Source organism: Aplysia californica, unplaced genomic scaffold (assembly GCF_000002075.1).
Source record: "Aplysia californica isolate F4 #8 unplaced genomic scaffold, AplCal3.0 scaffold00380, whole genome shotgun sequence".
NCBI lineage: Eukaryota > Metazoa > Mollusca > Gastropoda > Aplysiida > Aplysiidae > Aplysia > Aplysia californica.
In genome coordinates this window covers 395,684-416,259 of record NW_004797650.1, presented here as the reverse complement: position 1 = coordinate 416,259, position 20,576 = coordinate 395,684, and the positions used below count along the sequence as shown (strand labels likewise).

Genomic DNA, 20,576 nt, shown 5'->3' with positions numbered 1-20,576 from the left:
GGGGGAATAAAACATAAATAAAAGTGAGAACTTGTACCAGAAAAGTAAATGTCCTTATTTGATAAGTATTGAAGAGTTCTTTCAAACTATGAAATGCTCGTGTTTCGTAAGGGTAAAATTTTCTATGATATCAGTTACGACATCAGTAACAACAACAACCACAACAACAACAACAGCAACAACAACAACAGCAGCAGCAACATCAACAACAGCAACAACAATAGCAACAACAACAGCAGCAACAGCAACAACATCATTTTATTTTTTTTGGTTTTTGTTTGTTTCGTTTTGTCTTGTTCAGTCAATGGTACCTTAGCTTCTCGGCAGTGAAACTCTGGACGATGATCGCTTCCATACTTGATGGCACAAACCTGTCATGTGGAGAAAAGAAGAAAAGGAGAATAATTATAGTTGTTCATGGAGAGTCGTCACACGAAATGGTTGCTGTTGAGGCAGTGTGTGTGACTTAGGCGGTGTACTTTCGAAACAATCAGCACATTAGGGTTAATGTCCTATCGCTCATAAGTGAAAACAAGGACAAAAATTATTTAGAGCAACAGTCCCGATTCATCTTCCATCTACGCTCGTCACTCCCCACCCCACACCCCCACCTTTCCCCTCACACTATATGAAATCAACAATAATTATGGTGGGGGGAAACACATCCTTCAGCACTGCAAGACACACAGGGCCCTGAGACAGGAAACCTGGCCAACCCCACTGACGCTGCAAGAGAAGCTATACGGGCCCACTGATGAACTGAGCAGGACGGCCCAATTTATGACAGATACCAGACTTCAAGTGTGATGCGATCGAAAAGAAGAAGAAGAAGTTGATTTCATAACACAGGGAAAACAAACCCATTCATACTAGGATAATGTAACGACAACGTCCATCCAACATTTATCGTAAGAGAAGGGCAGAAGGAAGCACTTTAGATTTTGTGTAATCAAACAAATAAAATCATGGCAAGAAACAAATGTGAGGCAGCGAGGTGGAATCAGGCTCTCGTCAATTTTGAGGCATGTAGAGTTATTGGTATCATCTTAAAGCTTATTCACTTGTCTTTATTAGTATGAAAAAAATATCCATTTATCTTGAATACAAGTCGAGATATTTGCAAATAAAGAAGGTGGGGGGTCACCTGTTTTCAGAGGTAAAATTAGTGAGAAAATGGCCGCCAAAGATTAGTTATTTCTTAGAATAAGAGTCCTTGATAACTGAAAATTTATATTTTGTGTGAATTTAATCAACGTTTTTCAGAAAAATCCCCACAGAAATGAGTTCTTTAATGGGAATGAATGGTGTTGAGCCAAAAAAACAAAAATTTGATAAAAATTCACATATCTGTGGTAAAATGCAAATGCTGCCTCACAAATGGTGAAAGAAAAGTAGAGTAAGACCAGAGAGTTTACAGTAATACTAAGTAAGACTTGCTGGTGATGACATCAAATCCTCCACATGACAGAAACAGCACTCTCAACAACAACGACAAAATCAATAACACTCGACTAAGACAACGCTAAAACAGAGAACCCGTTATCACAACTCCAACGACAACAACAACAACAACAACAGCAGCAACAACAGCAGCAGGAACAGTAACAACAGCAACAACAACAACAACAACAACAACAGCAGCAACAACAGCAGCAGGAACAGTAACAACAGCAACAACAACAACAACAACAAAAACAGCAGCCGCACCAACAACAGTAGTAACAACAGTGGCAACAACCACGACAAGGAAAATACCACTACCACCAACACCCTAACTTCGACTACAACCAGCAGCAGCAGCAGCAGCAGCAGCAGCAGCAGCAGCAGCAGCAGCAGCAACAGAAGCAGCAGCAGCAGCAGCAGCAGCAGCAACAGCAAGAGCAGTAGTTGCAGAAGCAGCAACAGAAGCAACTACAACAACGCCAGCAAACACGACAACGATAGTGAAAGGACAACAAAACAAAATCACTTACGACAACAGTAACAACAACAACCACAACAACAACAACCACAACAACAACAACAACAACATCAACAACAACAACAGCAGCAGCAACATCAACCACAGCAATAACAATAACAACAACAACAACAGCAGCAGCAACAACATCAACAAAATCACTTACGACAACAGTAACAACAACAACCACAACAACAACAACAACAACAGCAATAGCAGCAGCAACATCAACCACAGCAACAACAACAGCAACAACAACAACAACAGCAGCAGCAACAACATCAACAAAATCACTTACGACAACAGTAACAACAACAGCCACAACAACAACAACAGCAACAACAACATCAACAACAACAACAGCAGCAGCAACATCAACCACAGCAACAACAATAACAACAACAACAACAACAGCAGCAACAACATCAACAAAATCACTTACGACAACAGTAACAACAACAACCACAACAACAAAAACAACAACAACAGCAACAACAGCAACAGCAGCAGCAACATCAACCACAGCAACAACAACAGCAACAACAACAGCAACAACAACAACAACAGCAGCAGCAACAACATCAACAAAATCACTTACGACAACAGTAACAACAACAGCCACAACAACAACAACAACAACAACAGCAACAACAACAGCAACAACAACATCAACAACAACAAAAGCAGCAGCAACATCAACCACAGCAACAACAATAGCAACAACAACCACAGCAGCAGCAACAACATCAACAAAATCACTTACGACAACAGTAACAACAACAACCACAACAACAACAGCAACAACAGCAACAGCAGCAGCAACATCAACCACAGCAACAACAACAGCAACAACAACAACAGCAGCAGCAGCAACATCAACAAAATCACTTACGACAACAGTAACAACAACAACAACAAGACAACAACAACGAAAATTTCATCTTTAAAAAACCCAAAAACGTTTCTTTACGTCACCTCGTCGTGGTGACAGGTGTGCTCGTGGTCCAGACATCCGGGCACAGAATGGTCTTTGTCGCATCTGGGACAGGTGACGGGAAGTGAATCAGGGACGGGGTCACCAAGGGGGCCAAGGTCACACTGGACCATGCACTGATCTTAATTAAAGGAAAACAAAAGTTATCTCTGTTGAAGATTAGGGCTTGCAAGGCCTTAACCCTATCCGTACGTCGTGTTTTACTGTCGTATCCATACGACGTGGGGGAACTCTGTGCCACCACTTAACCCCATCCGTACGTCGTGTTTTACTATCGTATCCATACGACGTGGGGGAACTCTGTGCCACCACTTTCAAAGAGGAAATTTACTCGTTAATCTGATCCGTACGCTTTGCATAGCAGTCTGTCAGAATGATTATTTCAGAAATACTGAAGTTTTAAAGAGATCTTTGTACTAGAAGTATTCTAAAATGTGAAGAATACAACCCTGGGGATACACAATGAGCCCAGGGCGTACGAATAGGGTTAAGCCAAAATTCATACACATAGCAGACTTGCTTGGAATATAGACAAGAGCAAAGACATAAAACTATAAAATGTGAGTGACTACCTGAAATATTGGCCTCTGTGGTGGGATGGTTAAGGTTTTCACTTGGCACCCAAACGCCATAGATTCAAGTTCAACGCGAGGAAGATATTCTTTCAATTTTCTCTGCTGAGATGCCAGAGGATATGGTGCAAAAGAGTCTGCCTCTAAAATGATCTAAGTTGTAGCTCTGGTTTTGTAAAATATTCTATAATACCCGGTAAAAACAACAACATGAATGCCCTTAAAAGATCCCCCCCCCCCCCCCCCCCCCTCCTTCTCAAATTGAGGTTATTTATATTGAACGACAGGCTTTTGATCTTTAAGAACGACTTATTTGATCAAAAGTGCAGTAAAAAATTTATGGCACAACTTATTGTCAAATATTCCCTTAACTATCGAACATACATGATTATAAACTATCGAACACTGATTCTCCAACTTTTGCCCAATGACTTGTATAAAATTGTTTTAACAATATTTTTGTAAAAACCTGGTCCTGTTAGCTGTATTTTAGAAAATTCTTAAATAAATACTAATAAAAAATCCAAGAGGGTAGTTTCTACTAATTTTAAAAGGTTTACAGCTGGGCGCATTTAAAAGCAAGTCTGTCTTTTTTTTAAAAATCGCAACATTTTACTTATTGAAAGCATGTTTTGAGAACCTTAAGTGCAAAAATCACTAGACAGCTGGAAAGAACAATTGAGACGACAGTTGTTGTTCATAAGACGCGTGCTGCGTATCCCATTGACAGCTAGAAAAACAAATGAAGAAGTCTTGGTTGAAGCACATTGCAAACGGCAGATGACGAATATTCGAAAACGAGAGGCAGATTTCATTGGACACACAAGGCGGAAAGAAGCATTGGAGAATATTGTAACAACACGCACGTTTGATAGAAGGAGAGGCAGAAGCAGACACAGGGAAAGATACTGGGCAAGTTGACAACATGGCTGGGAGCAGCAAGAACAACAGACACCATTGCTGCAACGCAAGACAGATGGAAGTGGAGGTCCATGATTGCTATCAAGGCACTGGATGCTGATGAGTGCTAAAAATGTGCTCTCTTAAACAATTTTAATTACTTGAAACAAGTTTTGCCTATGAAAAGTGTCATTGGTGAGCTGTAACGTAGGCCATATATGCGTGTGTAAAATGTGTGTGAGAAGCGGGAAATGCTGTGAACACTCCCATCTTTCGCATGACGGAGATTTAAAGTTTTTTAATTTAACGTCAATTTTTTATTTTTTTTTTGGGGGGGGATATGATTAAGTTAAGACAAATTGATACAAACTGCTGTGCAAAGTGTGGATGACATTGGTTCACCCTTTAAAGAGATATTTGAGGGCAAGTTGCGCCACGAATTTCTGACCGCACTGTAACTAATAGTATAAGTAAACAATATGTGGCATAGTTGAGAAAGAATCAAAGAAAATGGGAAACAACTTTGATTAAAGAATATATTTTTTGCGATCTAGGAGCACGATACAAGTATTGAAAGATTTGCAAATACGTTTGGGCTTTTTTTTGTACGGCTACAAAACTATTGAATTAAACAAAAAAATTACCTAGGCCAAGGGAGGAGGCTATATATAGGGCCGCGTACCTCCCGCACCCCTTGAAAGTTAAATCTTCTGCACTGCCGTGAAAGCAAGCACTTTTGTGTTCTCAGAATACTCAAACTTTTTTAATGACGCGATGGCCAAAAATAAATAGATCTAAACAGTTAAATAAATAAATTAATGGATTAATTAATTATATGGCGTGATGGCCAAAAATAGATAAACAGTTAAATAGATAAATTAATGAATTAATTGATTAATTAAAAAACCAAAACCTCACCTCATTATAAATCTGGCTTTTACACTGAATGTTTCTATGATGTTTCTTTACAGAGTCCACTTACCCCATGCAAACAGAACAGCAAAGAGCAAGAACACTTTCATGTTGATGGCTCTAACAACTTTGCTTCACGTATAGGGCTCTCCGAAAACGTCTATCTAGGGGTGTGAAGCATCTGAGGCGATGTATTTATGTGAGCGCGGGGGATAGATAAGGTAAGCAAGCTCTGCCCAATTGGGAACATCGCAGAAAAATATAAAACTTTCAAATTTTGTTAATTCTGTTTGTTGTGCAGTTTTTGTTCTGTTTTGCTTTATTTTGTTGGGGGGGGGGGTGTTTGTTGGTTGGTTGATGGTTGTTGTTTTTGGGGGGGGGGGGGGGGGTTGTTCTTAGTTTTCATTTGTTGGGCTTTTTACTTTGGGGGGGGGGGGGTTGTTTTTTAATTTGCTTTTTCTTTAGCGTCTACGCAAGCATTGGTGACCCTCTCGGTAAACAAGGCCCATGGCCTGTTCTCATTTATGTATTCCAGGTTTCTGCTTATCTAAATCTCCTTAGATCGGATCGGATCAGAAATTCCCAGGAGCCATATCAAACAGGCTCTACAAGATCTTTGACAAAGTGACAACAATGCGCCTATGCCTCAGTTTGAGGAGTAGCCTACCATTTGGTTATTCATCGTCACTATTATGCTATTGACTCGTGATGTAAAATGAAATCGGTAAAGAGCTTTTATCACTTATTAAAGCACTTCTTTCTAGAAGAAAAAAATGGTTCACCCCAACAATGACGTGCTCAAAATTAGAGTACTATCTGTGAATAATCAAGCGGGCAACTCATATCTGACCACGTAAGCAGGCATACAACATGTGCATTAAAATCTAAAATAAATTTGCTTTTAAAACAACATAGTCCAGCAACAAATCGGACACTTGATAAACGAAGGTATTTACTTACTTTCTCCCTATACCGCCAGTACACAAAGCTGAGAGCAGTCTGCGCCACGCTTGTCTGACGTCACTGTCCGTGGCCACTTCTTTCAATTTGTGAGGCAGCGTGGTGGAATCAGGCTCTCGTTAAAAATAATCAAAGTGAAGAAACTTGCATTTTTCCACAGGTTTATGAATTTTTATCAAATTTTTGTTTTTTGGTTCAACACCTTTCATGCCCATTAAAAAACTCATTTCTGTGTGGATTTTTCTGAAAAACGTTGATTAAAGGCACAAAACATGTAAATTTTCAGTTACCACGGACTCTTAAGCTAAGGAAATAACAAATCTTTGGCAGCCATTTTCTCACTAATTTTATTTCTGAAAAAAGGTGACCCCCACCTCCTTCTTTCGCAAATATCTCGACTTGTGTTCAAGATAAATTGATACTTTTTTCATCCAAATAAAGACAAGCGAACAAGCTTTAAGATGAATACAATAGCTCTACCTTCCCAAAAATTGACGAGAGCCTGATTCCATTACGCTGCCTCACATGTCTCAACAAGCCCCTGGATAATTGGCTCATGTCTAAAAGTGTACTCAAAAAGCCACCAGTTGGTCTGTCTCTTCTTCTTTCTCCTTTTGGTCTCCAGAAGAAACGAAAAGGTACCTTAAACTTAAACGACGGTTTCGATTATTCAGGTTCAACCAAATCAAGCAAGCGTTCACTCTACTTCAGGGTTTGTGTCTCACAGTAGCCGTCTTTTTTTCCCCATTTGACTTATTTTCCGGAGCTTTTCCTTTAATCAGTGGCCACTGATATGTGTCCTTGAGCAAGACACAATGACACAAGTTTAAAAAACAGAGCGCTGGGCTGTGGTATTGTGGAATTATTAACTTTAACCACGTGCTATGATATTGTTTATTAACGTTCTTCGTTAAGAATTGTGTAGCTTAAAAGTGTTGTGAATAGGATGCAATATGAAATAAAGTTCACATGGATATAGATTTTAATATCCTGTTTTCGAAGAAAGGGAGTGAGGGTAGGGACGGGGTCTTTTCGATCTCTTTTTCGTGTATTTTATAGAAACTGAATCTTTAATATTTTCTTACAATACTCGTTCTTTTCTTTGTACATCGTTCTTACTTTCGTATTACTCCCAGCACCGTCTCTAAGGAACACTCGTAATCTATTAGTTTTATTCTATGAGATTATAATTAATGAGAAGATAATAATATGATCGTCGATTTCATCTGTATACATGCGCACACCACTCTCTCTCTCTCTCTCTCTCTCTCTCTCTCTCTCTCTCTCTCTCTCTCTCTCTCTCTCTCTCTCTCTCTCTCTCTCTCTCTCCCTCTCTCTCTCTCTCTCTCTCTCTCTCTCTCTCTCTCTCTCTCACACACACACACACACACACACACACACACGCCCACACACACACACACACACACAAACACACAAAGACACACACACACACACTCACTTACTCACCTACCCATACACACGCACATTATTGTCTGTGTACGTGTATGTGTGCTTCCGGGGCGGGGGGGGGGGGGGTTGTTGTTGTTTTTTTTTTTTTAATAGGTGCAGACCGATGTAACTTACTTAAATATTTATGTTGTACGTAAGAAGGTGTTCCCTGCTGTTTTGAGTGTGCTGACCTTGATAGTGAAACTGATACTTTTTGTTTTCATGATCATCTTTCAAAAGCATGACAATTGAAGAATCGTGACTCAACATTCGTTACAGTATTTGTACCAGTGGGTAGGAACGACGGTTATAATGGTCGTAAACATTTCGTTACAGCACGTTGCACGAACACGTGACTGGAGGTGCTATTTAATTTTCACACCTTAGTCCCGCTTTCTGAGCTGTTATCCTGGTTTTTTAAAAACTGTTACGAGAATATCTGTTCACTGGCAAAAAGTAAACTCTCTCATACAGTCACACACACACACACACACACACACACACACACACACACACACACACACACACACACACACACTTCGGATAAACGGATAGTTTGCAGTTGGGGCTTGGCTCAACCCCTTACCCTCCCTCTTTTGTACACTAAAGTGCAGATCAGCCGAAGATCGTACACTACAAGATGGTTCACTCAGTCAAAAAGGTGTCCGAGGAAGTCCGCGCATGTCGCTGTTTCGTTTCTCCAGAAGAAGAACGGGAACAGCACCCCCTCGCCAGTGTATGGCTGCTGTTCATTGGTCTTATCAGCTGTTCGGGTTCGCTCAGTGCGGAGTTTGGGCAAAAAAAAAAATTAATGACATCTCGGCTCTCATTCTAAAGCCAAAATAAACGACAACAAAAAACAGTCGCCCCTTCTACTTGAAAAGAGGCCTTTTTTTCAGCGTAACCATTTAAAACAGGCGCTCTTTCGAAATATGAGTTCTAATTTGTGAGGCAGCGTAGTGAAATCAGGCTCTCGTCAAATAATCAAAGTGAAGAAACTTGCATTTTTCCACAGGTTTGTGAATTTTTATCAAATTTTTGTTTTTTGGTTCAACACCTTTCATGCCCATTAAAGAACTCATTTCTGTGTGGATTTTTCTGAAAAACGTTGATTAAAGGCACGAAACATGTAAATTTTCAGTTACCACGGACTCTTAAGCTAAGGAAATAACAAATCTTTGGCAGTCATATTTTCACTAATTTTATTTCTGAAAAAAAGGTGACCCCCAACTCCTTCTTTCGCAAATATCTCGACTTGTGTTCAAGATAAATGGATATTTTTTCATCCAAATAAAAACAAGCGAACAAGCTTTAAGATTAATACAATAGCTCTACATTCCCAAAAATTGACGAGAGCCTGATTCCACTACGCTGCCTCACATTTATTCAAAAGCAAGTGAGTGTGATTTGATTTTTTTTTCACTCAAATAGATGTAATACGGTAGCCTAACTATGTTCGCAAAGTGGGCACTTTTTCGAAGAGGGCGCCACAGGGTTTTAAGGACGCGTTTTAATAATGGGCTCAAAGAGAGAAGTTAACCATCTTGTAGTGTATGATCTTTGGAGCAGTCCCTACGTGCAATCTTTGGATCAGGGCAGGCTTGTCTGAAGTTGTTGACGAGTACGAGCACAGAATATCGATCCCTTTACATTGTATTATTATATTAAGAACTGGATTTCATTTAGTGTGCACTTTAGAATGCCCTCCGAATAGGCACCTTTTCCAGTCGCCTGCATTTGAATTTGGTTGCAAACTGCAGGAAAAATTCATTTATAACAGCGGTTACCACAGTTCACCACGGGGCTCTCGTGGCCTAGAGGTTAAAGTGTTGGCCTCTCATTCAAAAGGTCCCATAATACAAGTTTTTATTCTCCAAGCATTTTTCCAATTTTACAACGCTGGCCTCAAACAAAACAAACAAAGTTACCCAACTTGAAAGCCTATTTCTACTTCCCGGTGGTGAACTGTTTTTTGTTTTTGTAAAGTGTTTTACGGCGCTCGCAACTGCATAAGGTCATATGAGCGCGCGGGCCACACCTAATATTTTCAGTTGGTAGGAAATTTTGAATTTAGCCCGGGTGGCGGCCGAAGCCTACTCTTATCGATTTTAGACCACCAAGGGATCTTTAACCTGCGCAACTTGCAAACGGGACCTCCGAGATTTTTCACCCTTGTCCGAGAAGGCTAGGTGTAAATCTTTCCTACCAGAAGATCAGGGGTGTGGCTGAAAGACAGGAGTAAGAAGAAGCGAAGGAGTAACAGTAGAAAGGCTGCAGAAAGAATCAGGAGCCCAGAGGAAGGGGCAAAGGAGGTGAGGGGGTGGGAGCAGAAAGAGGAGACGAAAGCAGATGACAGAACATTGCTAGAGAGCAGGAAATGAGGTGAAAGGAGACAAATTTAGAGAAGAAAATTTTTCGGTCGCTACCCGGATTCGAACCCGGGACCTTTTGAATGAGAGGCCAACACCTTAACCTCTAGGCCACGAGAGCACCACGCCTACTGCGCTGTTAAAAATATATGAGGATTTGTTTTTGTTTTTTTAAATTTGTTTTGTTTGTTGTTGTTGTGTTGTTGTTTTTTGTTTTTGGGGGTGTTGCCTTTTTTTAGACTCAACATTAATTATTAATCTCTTCCCTGCTGTGTAGACATATTAAAAACGCAAGGGAAAAACGAGTGAGGTCACTTTTTGGCATGTTTAGAATAACACAAACGAAATGCTTGACAGTCTTGGTATTTTCATGACATAGATCTGGTATGGCTTATTTTCCACAAGCCGGAAATTGGCGACTCGTCGGGTTTTAGCCCTGGAATCTTTGACGGGCTTCGAGAGGTGGGTAAACACTTTCTCAAATTAGCCAATAAAATGACATCCCTTGTATTTATTTTGCACCCTTCATATGTATTCGCTTGTATTCTCCAAATCTCGTTCTCTGCCATTTTTCTACCGGCCTGTACGGCAAGTTTTAGGAGATAACGTACAAATGACTTGCGTTGTTGTGTATTTTTGAAATATATTATGACTTTGTTTAAATCTCTCGTGGATGAACATTATTAATTTGTCTGTAAACATGAAGATGGAAATATCTCAGCAATGAAGGGGTTAATCCCTTGACATGGGAAAGGCTAGCTCGTCACAGACGCAGTTGAAGAGTAGTTTTCCGAGAGGGCAGCAAGAATACTTGTAGAGCTACATGTATAAGGGTTCACGAATTAGAAATGTTGAAGCCGAGAGAGAAGCTCGCAAGTGGTGCATAATCACCTCATTGAGAATGAAGGTTTTGAATGCTCAAAATGTGGTAAACTCTTCTCCGCCAGAACTGGTCTCATTGACCATAGCAGAAGCCGCAAGTCATCTTAATCTTTATTTCTTCTGTTTTGCATCACATGCACGGATTGTATTCTATTCTCCTCTACAAATGCATTGGTACCGTATCTGTCAGACGTTGAGCGGCGAATTATTTATTGAATACAATTATTATTGTGCTGCTGGGATTGGTGTGGTATTCAGATAAAAAGAGGGGGCTCTCGTGGTCGAGAGGTTACGGTGTTCGCCTCTCATTCAATAGGTCTCGGGTTCGAATCCGGACAGAGATGAAAAATTGTCTGCTCTGCAATTTTCTTCTTTCGTCTCCTTTCCTGCTCTCTAACAATGATCTGTCGTCTCCTTTCGTCTCCACTTTCTGCCTCCACACATCCCCCCCCTCACCTCCTTTGCCCCCCTCCTCTGGGCTCCTGGCTCTTTCTGCAGCCTTTCTACTGCTACTCCTTGGCTCCTTGAACTGATGTCTTACTGCCACACCGTTGATCTTATGGTAGGTAACATCTAATATCTAGCCTTTTCGGAATATGGTGAAAAATCTCGGAGGTACCGTGTGCAAGTTGCGCACGTAAAAGATCCCTTGATAGTCCTAAAATCGGTAAGATTAGGCTTCGACCGCAATCCGGGCAAAATTCAAAATCTCCTACCAACTGAAAATGTTTAATGTGTCCGGCACACTTATATGACCTTATAGATGCATTGCGAGCGCCTTAAAACACTTACCAAAAAAGAAAGAAATAATAGAAAGCAAAGCATGTCACTTATTGTAGTCAGAACGCTGAGAAGAAATAAAAAAGAACGAGATTGTTAAGCCTGTAAAGTACAATGTACTTGGGATCTTTATTCTTGCACATAATAAATCTGAGATAAGGAAGCACCTTATACTGTTACAGGCGAAATCGTTTTGTTTCAGATCAAATCAAGACAGAAACTTGATAAAAGGTGAAATAAATGGGAGCAACACAGTGTGCTTATATGTGAGGCAGCGTGGTGGAATCAGGCGCTCGTCAATTTTTGGGAATGTAGAGCTATTGTATTCATCTTAAAGCTTGTTCACTTTTTTTTATTTGGATGAAAAATATCCAAAATATCCATTTATCTTGAATACAAGTCGAGATATTTGCGAAAGAAGGAGGTGGGGGTCACCTTTTTTCAGAAATAAAATTAGTGAGAAAATGGCTGCCAAAGATTTGTTATTTCCTTAGCTTAAGAGTCCGTGGTAACTGAAAATTTACATGTTTCGTGCCTTTAATCAACGTTTTTCAGAACAATCCACACAGAAATGAGTTCTTTAATGGGCATGAAAGGTGTTGAACCAAAAAACAAAAATTTGATTAAAATTCACAAACCTGTGGAAAAATGCAAGTTTTTTCACTTTGATTATTTGACGAGAGCCTGATTCCACCACGCTGCCTCACATAGTATATATCAAAGTCAGTAATAAACAAAAGGTCGTGCACACACACTTCCAAGGAAAGACACAAGCAGATCAGGACAATCGGGGAAGGTTGGTTTGGTTAACTGAAGAAGAACAAAGTCGTTTAACACCACACGCACATACACACACACACACACACACACACACACACACACACACACACACACACACACACACACACACACACACACATACACGCACGCACTCACGCACACACGCGCGCGCGCCACACAGACACATACACACACACACACACACACACACACACACACACACACACACACACACACACACACTTACACAAACACAGCACGCACGCGTCTGTCTGTCTGTCTGTCTGTCTGTCTGTCTGTCTGTCTGTCTGTCTGTCTGTCTGTCTGTCTGTCTGTCTGTCTGTCTGTCTGTCTGTCTGTCTGTCTGTCTGTCTGTCTGTCTTTCTCTCTTCTCTTCTTTTCTCACTTTCTCTCCCCTCCCTCGACTCGCGAGCCTTCATGGCAATTGTCACAGACTAACGCACAATGCAAAGCAAGAAACAACAGAATAAGACACCAATTATTAACAAGAGAAATCTACGAGACTAAATTTGGCACAAATCCCGTTGCATTCTTTCGCCCCAAACTTTTGACACAAAATGCCCACGTCTTTCGATTTCGAGACAAATTATGACCCAAACGTATTCTTAACTTCCGTGAAAACGATGACGATGACACCAATACCGTATCTTTCGAGTCAAACTTTGACGCAAATCTTCTTGTGCCCCTTCTTCCATGCTTCCTTCTGACAGCGCTGCGAGCAGTACCACGCCTTCTTGCATCGACCACAGGTGGGGAATTTCTTTGCCGCTTCCACCCCAACCGTTGCTGTCTTCACCTCATCCGATGAGTCACTCACGGATTTAGAGTTAGTAGAGTTTGTTTCTGCTGCCTGGGTTTTACTGTCGCTGATTATAGGTTCCACTCCAACCGCTGCTGTCTTCACCTCATCCGATGAGTCACTCACGGATTTAGAGTTAGTAGAGTTCGTTTCTGCTGCCTGGGTTTTACTGTCGCTGATTATAGGTTCCACTCCAACCGCTGCTGTCTTCACCTCATCCGATGAGTCACTCACGGATTTAGAGTTAGTAGAGTTCGTTTCTGCTGCCCGGGTTTCACTGTCGTTGGCACTACCCTTTTGTGAATCGTCCATTTGTTTCTCTGGTTTCGAGTCGATTTTTTTCGGTTCTTGGTTTGTTTCCGGTTTATATTTTGTTCTTTCTCCTTCTATGGAGGCTTGTTCTTCTGTTTGCAAGCTGCAACTGCTCGTGTCACTCGCTGACTCTGAATCTGCACCTGCTGCCAGCGCTGATGTGATTTTGGCGTCGCCACCTCCCGGCGTTCTACGCTCAGCCGCTGCATCCTCTGTAAGGCTCGAGGTTTGGGTATTCTCAGTACCAGAAGCGCTGAGGTTGTCACTCTCAGTACTGGTAGCGCTGACGTTGTCACTCTCAGTACAAGTGATGTCGTCACTCTCAGTACAAGTGATGTTGTCACTCTCAGTACAGGTAGCGGTGACATTGTCACTCTCAGTACAGGTAGCGGTGACGTTGTCACTCTCAGTACCGGTAGCGGTGACGTTGTCACTCTTAGTACCGGTAGCGGTGACGTTGTCACTCTCAATATCGGTAGCGGTGACGTTGTCAATAACGGTAGCGGTGACGTTGACAGTCTTAGCACCGGAAGCAGTGGCTTGGATGCTTTCACGGTCGGTGATGTCAGCGTTTTTCCCACAGTACGTGCAAACTTCAGGGAAATCCCCCTCGTGCTGGCATTTCAAACACTGGCATAAGAATCCAAATCGCCTGAAAAATTAGAAAAGAAAACACTCATAATAAAAAATAATGATTGCTAAAATAATATTGTATTGTTTTGAAATTTCTGCCCCCCCCCCCCCCCCCCCCCCTCTTTTAAAATAAAAAAGGGAGGGGATCCGAGACGTGAAAGAGGGAGGTAGACTGGAAGGAGCGAAACAAAAAGAAAAGGGGGGGGGCATTAATAATGAGGCTGGTGCAGTCGTGCGTTACTATTTCATTCACAGCAACTTTTTAACATATTTCATCCAACAATACTGGTCAAGGGAAGTCAGAGACAGTACACGAGAGTAAATATTACAAATGTTGTACTCCTGGGCAGACACTGATCACAGCGCTAGATCTACTGGATAGCCTCTCATACTCTCAAAACAAGAAACAAAACAAACGAATTCCACTTAATATATTATTGTGACGCCGCCAGATATATTATTACAGAATCGGCGTCGGTGGTGTAAAGGCTAGGCTCTTTGCAATGTACACGAATGGTGTGAGTTCGATTACTACTTGGGGAAGGTTTCTATCCACTATCCACTACAATATCTTTGTCTTTATGCTGAGATGTTGTATCCCACTCACCATGTATTGGTTCTGACAGTCAAGTTCGAGACAGCTCACCTTCTAAAATAATCTACATTTGTCCATGGGGCTTCAAACATTTCACACGAAACATTTCTTTTATTAGAACATATTGCAGGACAACTTACTTCAACAACTTGCGACGTCTTTCTTTACGTTCAAGGCGTGAATCCACGTAACTGATACGGATCTCCTCCCCGTTGTCTATGTCTGAGGTGGCGATAATCCTGATTCCTGGCCGGCCGTCAACGTCAACACACTCCAACATTGCGTTCGGAGCGCAGCTGTGATTCAGACAAGAAGCCATGGGGAATAATCCGTGAAACTCAGCTTTGGGTAGTGGTTCGTGGAAATACTTCCCAATCCTTTTGTACATTTTGTTGTCCGTGGTCACTTTATCGACAAATTTCCGCAAAGGGTCGGATGCGTCATAGAATGTGATGTAGTTTGTCGCGATTTGGTGGTACTTCCGGTTGAAATTCTTCTCAGTTATATCGTAATGCAGAACTTTACATCGTCTGAAATGGCAGTTGAGGAGCTCAAACATTTTGGGTACGACTTCTTTCACCGGTTCATCGCGACTGGTGCTGTACCTGCAAGGAAAAACAAGTACAGAACTAAACAAGACGAATGAAAGGGTAGAATATAAGAAGCAAAGTTTCAATGTATTTATTTAGATATTTTTAAAATAGATTTTAGTTTTTATTTTGGATTCCATAACAATGATTTTTAACCGTCGGGTGATTTCTGAGTGTAAACCACAAGGTGCATAATATTGTGTGAAAACAGTAACCTTATGGCCAAATTAAAAAAAAAAAAAAAAGAATAATAGTAATGTGGGCAAAAATGTGTGTTTGTGTGTGTGTATAGTGTGTATAGTATACATAATATGCGCGTGCCGAGAGAATGAGTCTGTACTTTGGGGGTAAGGAAGTAATAACATACTTTTAATCCTAGCTTTTATTAGAAACAAACTAAACTTGTGTCAGAATGTGATTGTGTCTGTCTGCGTGAGTGTGTGTGTGTGTGTGTGTGTGTGTGTGTGTGTGTGTGTGTGTGTGTGTGTGTGTGTGTGTGTGTGTGTTGAGATATTCCTCATCTTTTGATATACACGTACTAAGTGTTTTTAACAACCACGATACTGCCCTAGCTGCCACCTTTCCATTGCGGTTCCATATTTAATGCGGTCCAAAGTTCGTGGTGCGACTTATTTTCAAATATCTCCTCAACTATCGAACATGCGTTCTCCAATGTTTGCACAGTCACTTGTATCAATTTGTCTTAACAGATCAACATTTTTGTAAACACCTGCAAGCTATATTCTAGAAAATTCCATAATATACACTAATAAAAAAAAAAATCCAAGTCGGTTGTTTCTACAGATTTTTAAATGTTTACAGCTGGGGCAATACAACTTTTATTTAATAGCAAGTCCGTCAGGTTTTTCTAATCGGAACATTATGCTAATTGAACGCATATTTTGAGAGCCATCAGTTCAAAAATGTGTTCACTATAACAATAATTTCTTGTAACAAGTTTGCAAGTAAAAATTGTCTTTGATAAGCTTTGACGTAGGCCGTGCGTAATCAAAATGTGTGTGAGAAGCGGGAAGTGCTGTGAACAATACCATTTTACGCGTGACCGAGATTTCAAGTATTTTATATAAACTTATGAAGAAAAGTTTTTAAATTCTAGAAAAATATGATTTTGTTAAGACAAATTGATACAAACTGCTATGCAAAGTATGGATGACATTGATTCTCCCGTTAAAGAAATATTTGAGGATAAGTTGCACCACGAATTTTTGACCGCCCTATAGTGAGCACAGCAGCCATTGTCAGTCATGTTTGCTACAAGTCAGCCTCAAAACCTGCTCCTTGCGGTCATTTGCTACAAATGTTTCCACCCACCCGCCCTTGGGCTGAATGTTTACGTTCAATCATTGTAAAGAAGATCTTAAAGATAGATAACAATTTTGATGGACATTAAATTGAAAGGTACGAGCGATTAAAATTTCAGGTATTAAACTATTTCTGTTGACGTTCTGAAGTCTTATGGTAAATTATCATAACTCGGACCCCGTCCACAGCTGTCGCATGTCGATAACGGTCGTTTTTCTGCAATCCTGAATAATCGTTATCGACAGGCTCGAAATACTATTCGATTTGACTCCCAGATTACAAAAAAAAAGTGACAGTGCTTTTTTTTGTCTAATTAAATTAGTAAACTAACCACAAAAAAGGGCTAAATATGATTTTGCCATAACAACGATGGTGTATGTATTAGGATTGCTGAGATGTTATTTGCCAGTGATTTGAACCTCGCTGTTCCAGCTGTTCTACCCACGTGACAGTGTCATAAATAGATAATAAATAATAGATAGCACTTCTATAGCGCAAATCCCTGCTCAACAGCAAGCTCTATGCGCTTCGAAATCTATACTATTACCCCCAGCAGACCTGACAGCATTCTGAAACAGCCTCAACTTCCTGGGAAGCATACAGTGCAAGCGGCCATTTATAGGTGCTAAAACACTAACATACTGACAAGATCTTTCGCTGTCTATGGCCAGGTACCCATTCCCACCTGGATGAAGTGAAGAAAATTCGTGTAAAGTGCCTTTCCCAAGGACACAACGTCGAGCCCACGGCTCAACCACCGAACCCGCAACCTCACGATTACGAGTCGGGTAGCCAAAACACTAGGCCACCGACGGCATCATACCGTGTCACCCTCCCAGCATTCACAACACCAATTTCAGCAACAAACCTTGATGGAACGAGGCCTACAATAAAATAACTCACTTTTCAAACTGAGACCCAGCAGTAAACCAATCAGATTTGGTAGCAGATTCTCTGCCATCAGAAGCGGCCAATAACTTTGCTTGACACATTATCGAGGCCCAAACTTTGGCCATGAGCGTCGGGCTGAACTCGTTGTTCCACCAGCCTTGCCAGCTAGAGCCGTCTGACGCCATGACATCCCGGAAGGACTTTCTGACGTCATACAACATGGCTGCAGTTGTTTCCGGTGAAGACGGGCAGATGGCACGATGATAACTATGGAAGAAATACGAAACAAATTAAACCTGGTCCATCAAACAATGAAATGCAGTCTTTTCAAGCCAATGTTTTATTGACCCTAGATTCTATTTCTCTTTCTTGATTGTTCTCATTTGAATGCCTCACAAAAGCGCACTTTTAGAATTGATTGCTGGACCGCGACGTACGTTCTAACCCCCCTTCCCCAAAGACTCAATCTGTTCAGAGATTTCTTTTGTAATGCCTCTATACCCAAGTAGTTTGGTCGTGTCAGAAATGGGTGTCGAAATACCCTCTTAAAGAATCTACCGTGTTGAAAGGGGTGTGCAAACCATGTCTTAGGTCCGCACTGGGCTAAATATAGGATTTCAAAAGTAAAGAAAATTTGATAACCAGACCAGTACTGATTTTCCTCATGTATCTTCAATAAAAGTAAACTTCAACATATCCCCCACCCTCTATTTTTCAAGAGCAGTGAATTGATATCTCCCCCCCCCCCCCTCCCCCCCCCCCCCCCCGCTTTTTTTTGCCTTTTATTTTTTTTTTAACGAGAGTGATTTGACAAAGTAGGCAGGTCCATGCCACCATGGGGTCACGGCAGGGTTTGCCCTTGCGCTATGTTTACAGAAGCAGAAGACAGCTGTTTGTGATCGTTGATGTGCACAAAGACTGGGGGGCGGGGGCGGGGTGCTTAGGAGGTTACATTTTAATCGTATCTTCATGAATGATTTACCTGCCCCAAGCTTCCAGCCGGCATGAGTCGCTGCAGTAAACCACTCGATCACACGAGCCACATGACACTGGGGTTTTCTTTGGCCAAAACCGTTTGAAGGCTTTTTGTAGCTCCGCACAAGCCAGATGACCCTTGGAAAATATATCCTCTGGCTTGACCAGTGATCGGCCACAGCGGTCACAGGCGGTGCGTTTGTGAGAAGAGATGCTCTGGTCAAGAATCTCTGGCAGTTCCTTGAAGATGGTCTCGCCTCGAGAAATCTTCCGTTCTGCTCGGACTTCCCGGCCATTTCCCGTAAAATTGATCTCTATCGGCGTGTCCTTTGAAGAAAAAAGATAAATGAAGTTACATACCTTTTTAACGTCGTTCTAGTCTAGTCTTAGTATTATAAGTATAAAATACAAACATACACACACACACACACACACACGCACACACACACGCACACACGCACACACACACACACACAAACCCCCCCCCCCCACACACACACACATACACGCAAACACGCACACACGTACACACGCATATTACACACACACACGCTCGAAAGACTAGTAAATGGCAGCAAGCAAAAGCGCGAGATAAGAGAGACCAGACGATTCTACCTTCACAAGAGAGTTATTGTGATATTATCTAATAGGAAAGAAGTCATTTTACCAAACTGTCGTTAAAGTTCCAAAATCATCTCTTGTGCAGCTAAACCAAAGATCCTCCCAACAGTTGACTTGGGTGTGCATTGACAATGTGAGCTAACATTCCCAAAACATCATCCGGATATGCAAACTTTATTATTAGATTCTATTCTTTTAAAAATGTGAGGCAGCGTAGTGGAATCAGGCTCTCGTCAATTTTTGGGAATGTAGAGCTATTGGATTCATCTTAAAGCTTGTTCGCTTTTTTTTATTTGGATGAAAAAATATCCATTTATCTTGAATACAAGTCGAGATATTTGCGAAAGAAGGAGTTGGGGGTCACCTTTTTTTAGAAATAAAATTAGTGAGAAAATGGCTGCCAAAGATGTGTTATTTCCTTAGCTTAAGAGTCAGTGGTAACTGAAAATTTACGTTTCGTGCCTTTAATCAACGTTTTTTTCTCTCAGAAAAATCCCCACAGAAATGAGTTCTTTAATGGGCATGAAAGGTGTTTCACCAAAAAAACAAAAATTAGATAAACATTTACAAACCTGCGGAAAAATGCAAGTTTCTTCACTTTGACTATTTTGACGAGAGCCTGATTCCACCACGCTGCCTCACATATGTACCTTTGCAAAGGGCTTGGATTCACTTAAAATTCATTCTTGACTCAGGAGTTTTACTTTTATGTATACAGTCTATAAGTAGAAGAATGAAATTTTAAAGAAGTGGAAAAAGTAGACTCTAAAAAACACCTTGACAAGAGGGTCGTAGATTCTCCCAGAGCGCACAGCCTGCAGCATGTGTGTGAGTTTCCTTGGACATGTCCTCTGCTCACCACCCGCAGGTTTCATACAACTCAGCAGCGCTTTCTTCAACCAGACCTCTGATGTCACGTGCAGTTCAAGCTTTCCAAGGGCGGTGGCTTGGGTGAAACGAAAGAATGAGAACACATTTAACTCAGTAATTCACGGGACAGGTCCCAAAAGCTTGCTTTTTTTTTTTTTTTTTGTAAAGTGTTTTACGGCGCTCGCAACTGCATAATGTCATATGAGCGCGCGGACACACCTAATATTTTCAGTTGGTAGGAAATTTTGAATCTTGCCCGGGTGGTGGCCGAAGCCTACTCTTACCGATTTTAGACCACCGAGGGATCTTTAACGTGCGCAACTTGCACACGGGCCCTCCGAGATTTTTCGCCCTTGTCCGAGAAGGCTAGGTGTAGATCTTTCCTACC

At 41.3% G+C, this 20,576-nt stretch overlaps 2 protein-coding genes across 3 annotated transcripts in view; both read right to left on the bottom strand.

The window, feature by feature from the left end:
* Positions 1-5,567, bottom strand: part of LOC106012461 — a gene marked incomplete in the record, with an annotated part of 14,324 nt that extends 8,757 nt beyond the window's left edge. Inside the window, 3 exon segments of the mRNA XM_013085503.2 lie at positions 312-371; positions 2,936-3,075; positions 5,409-5,567. Coding sequence (XP_012940957.1) covers positions 312-371; positions 2,936-3,075; positions 5,409-5,448 — 240 coding nt within the window.
* Positions 5,568-12,916: 7,349 nt separating this feature from the next.
* LOC101862288 overlaps positions 12,917-20,576 on the bottom strand; it is a 12,200-nt gene continuing 4,540 nt past the window's right edge. The window contains exons 3-8 of one of the 2 annotated variants that reach the window (XM_005103582.3): positions 20,095-20,264; positions 18,705-19,024; positions 17,735-17,989; positions 15,059-15,523; positions 13,484-14,342; positions 12,917-13,375 (exon numbers count right to left, since the gene is read on the bottom strand). In XM_005103582.3, coding sequence (XP_005103639.1) covers positions 13,235-13,375; positions 13,484-14,342; positions 15,059-15,523; positions 17,735-17,989; positions 18,705-19,024; positions 20,095-20,264 — 2,210 coding nt within the window. In that variant the 3' untranslated portion in view covers positions 12,917-13,234. Of the gene's footprint in view, positions 14,343-15,058; positions 15,524-17,734; positions 17,990-18,704; positions 19,025-20,094; positions 20,265-20,576 lie in introns of both variants that reach the window. The other variant, XM_005103581.3, reaches the window with a different exon arrangement.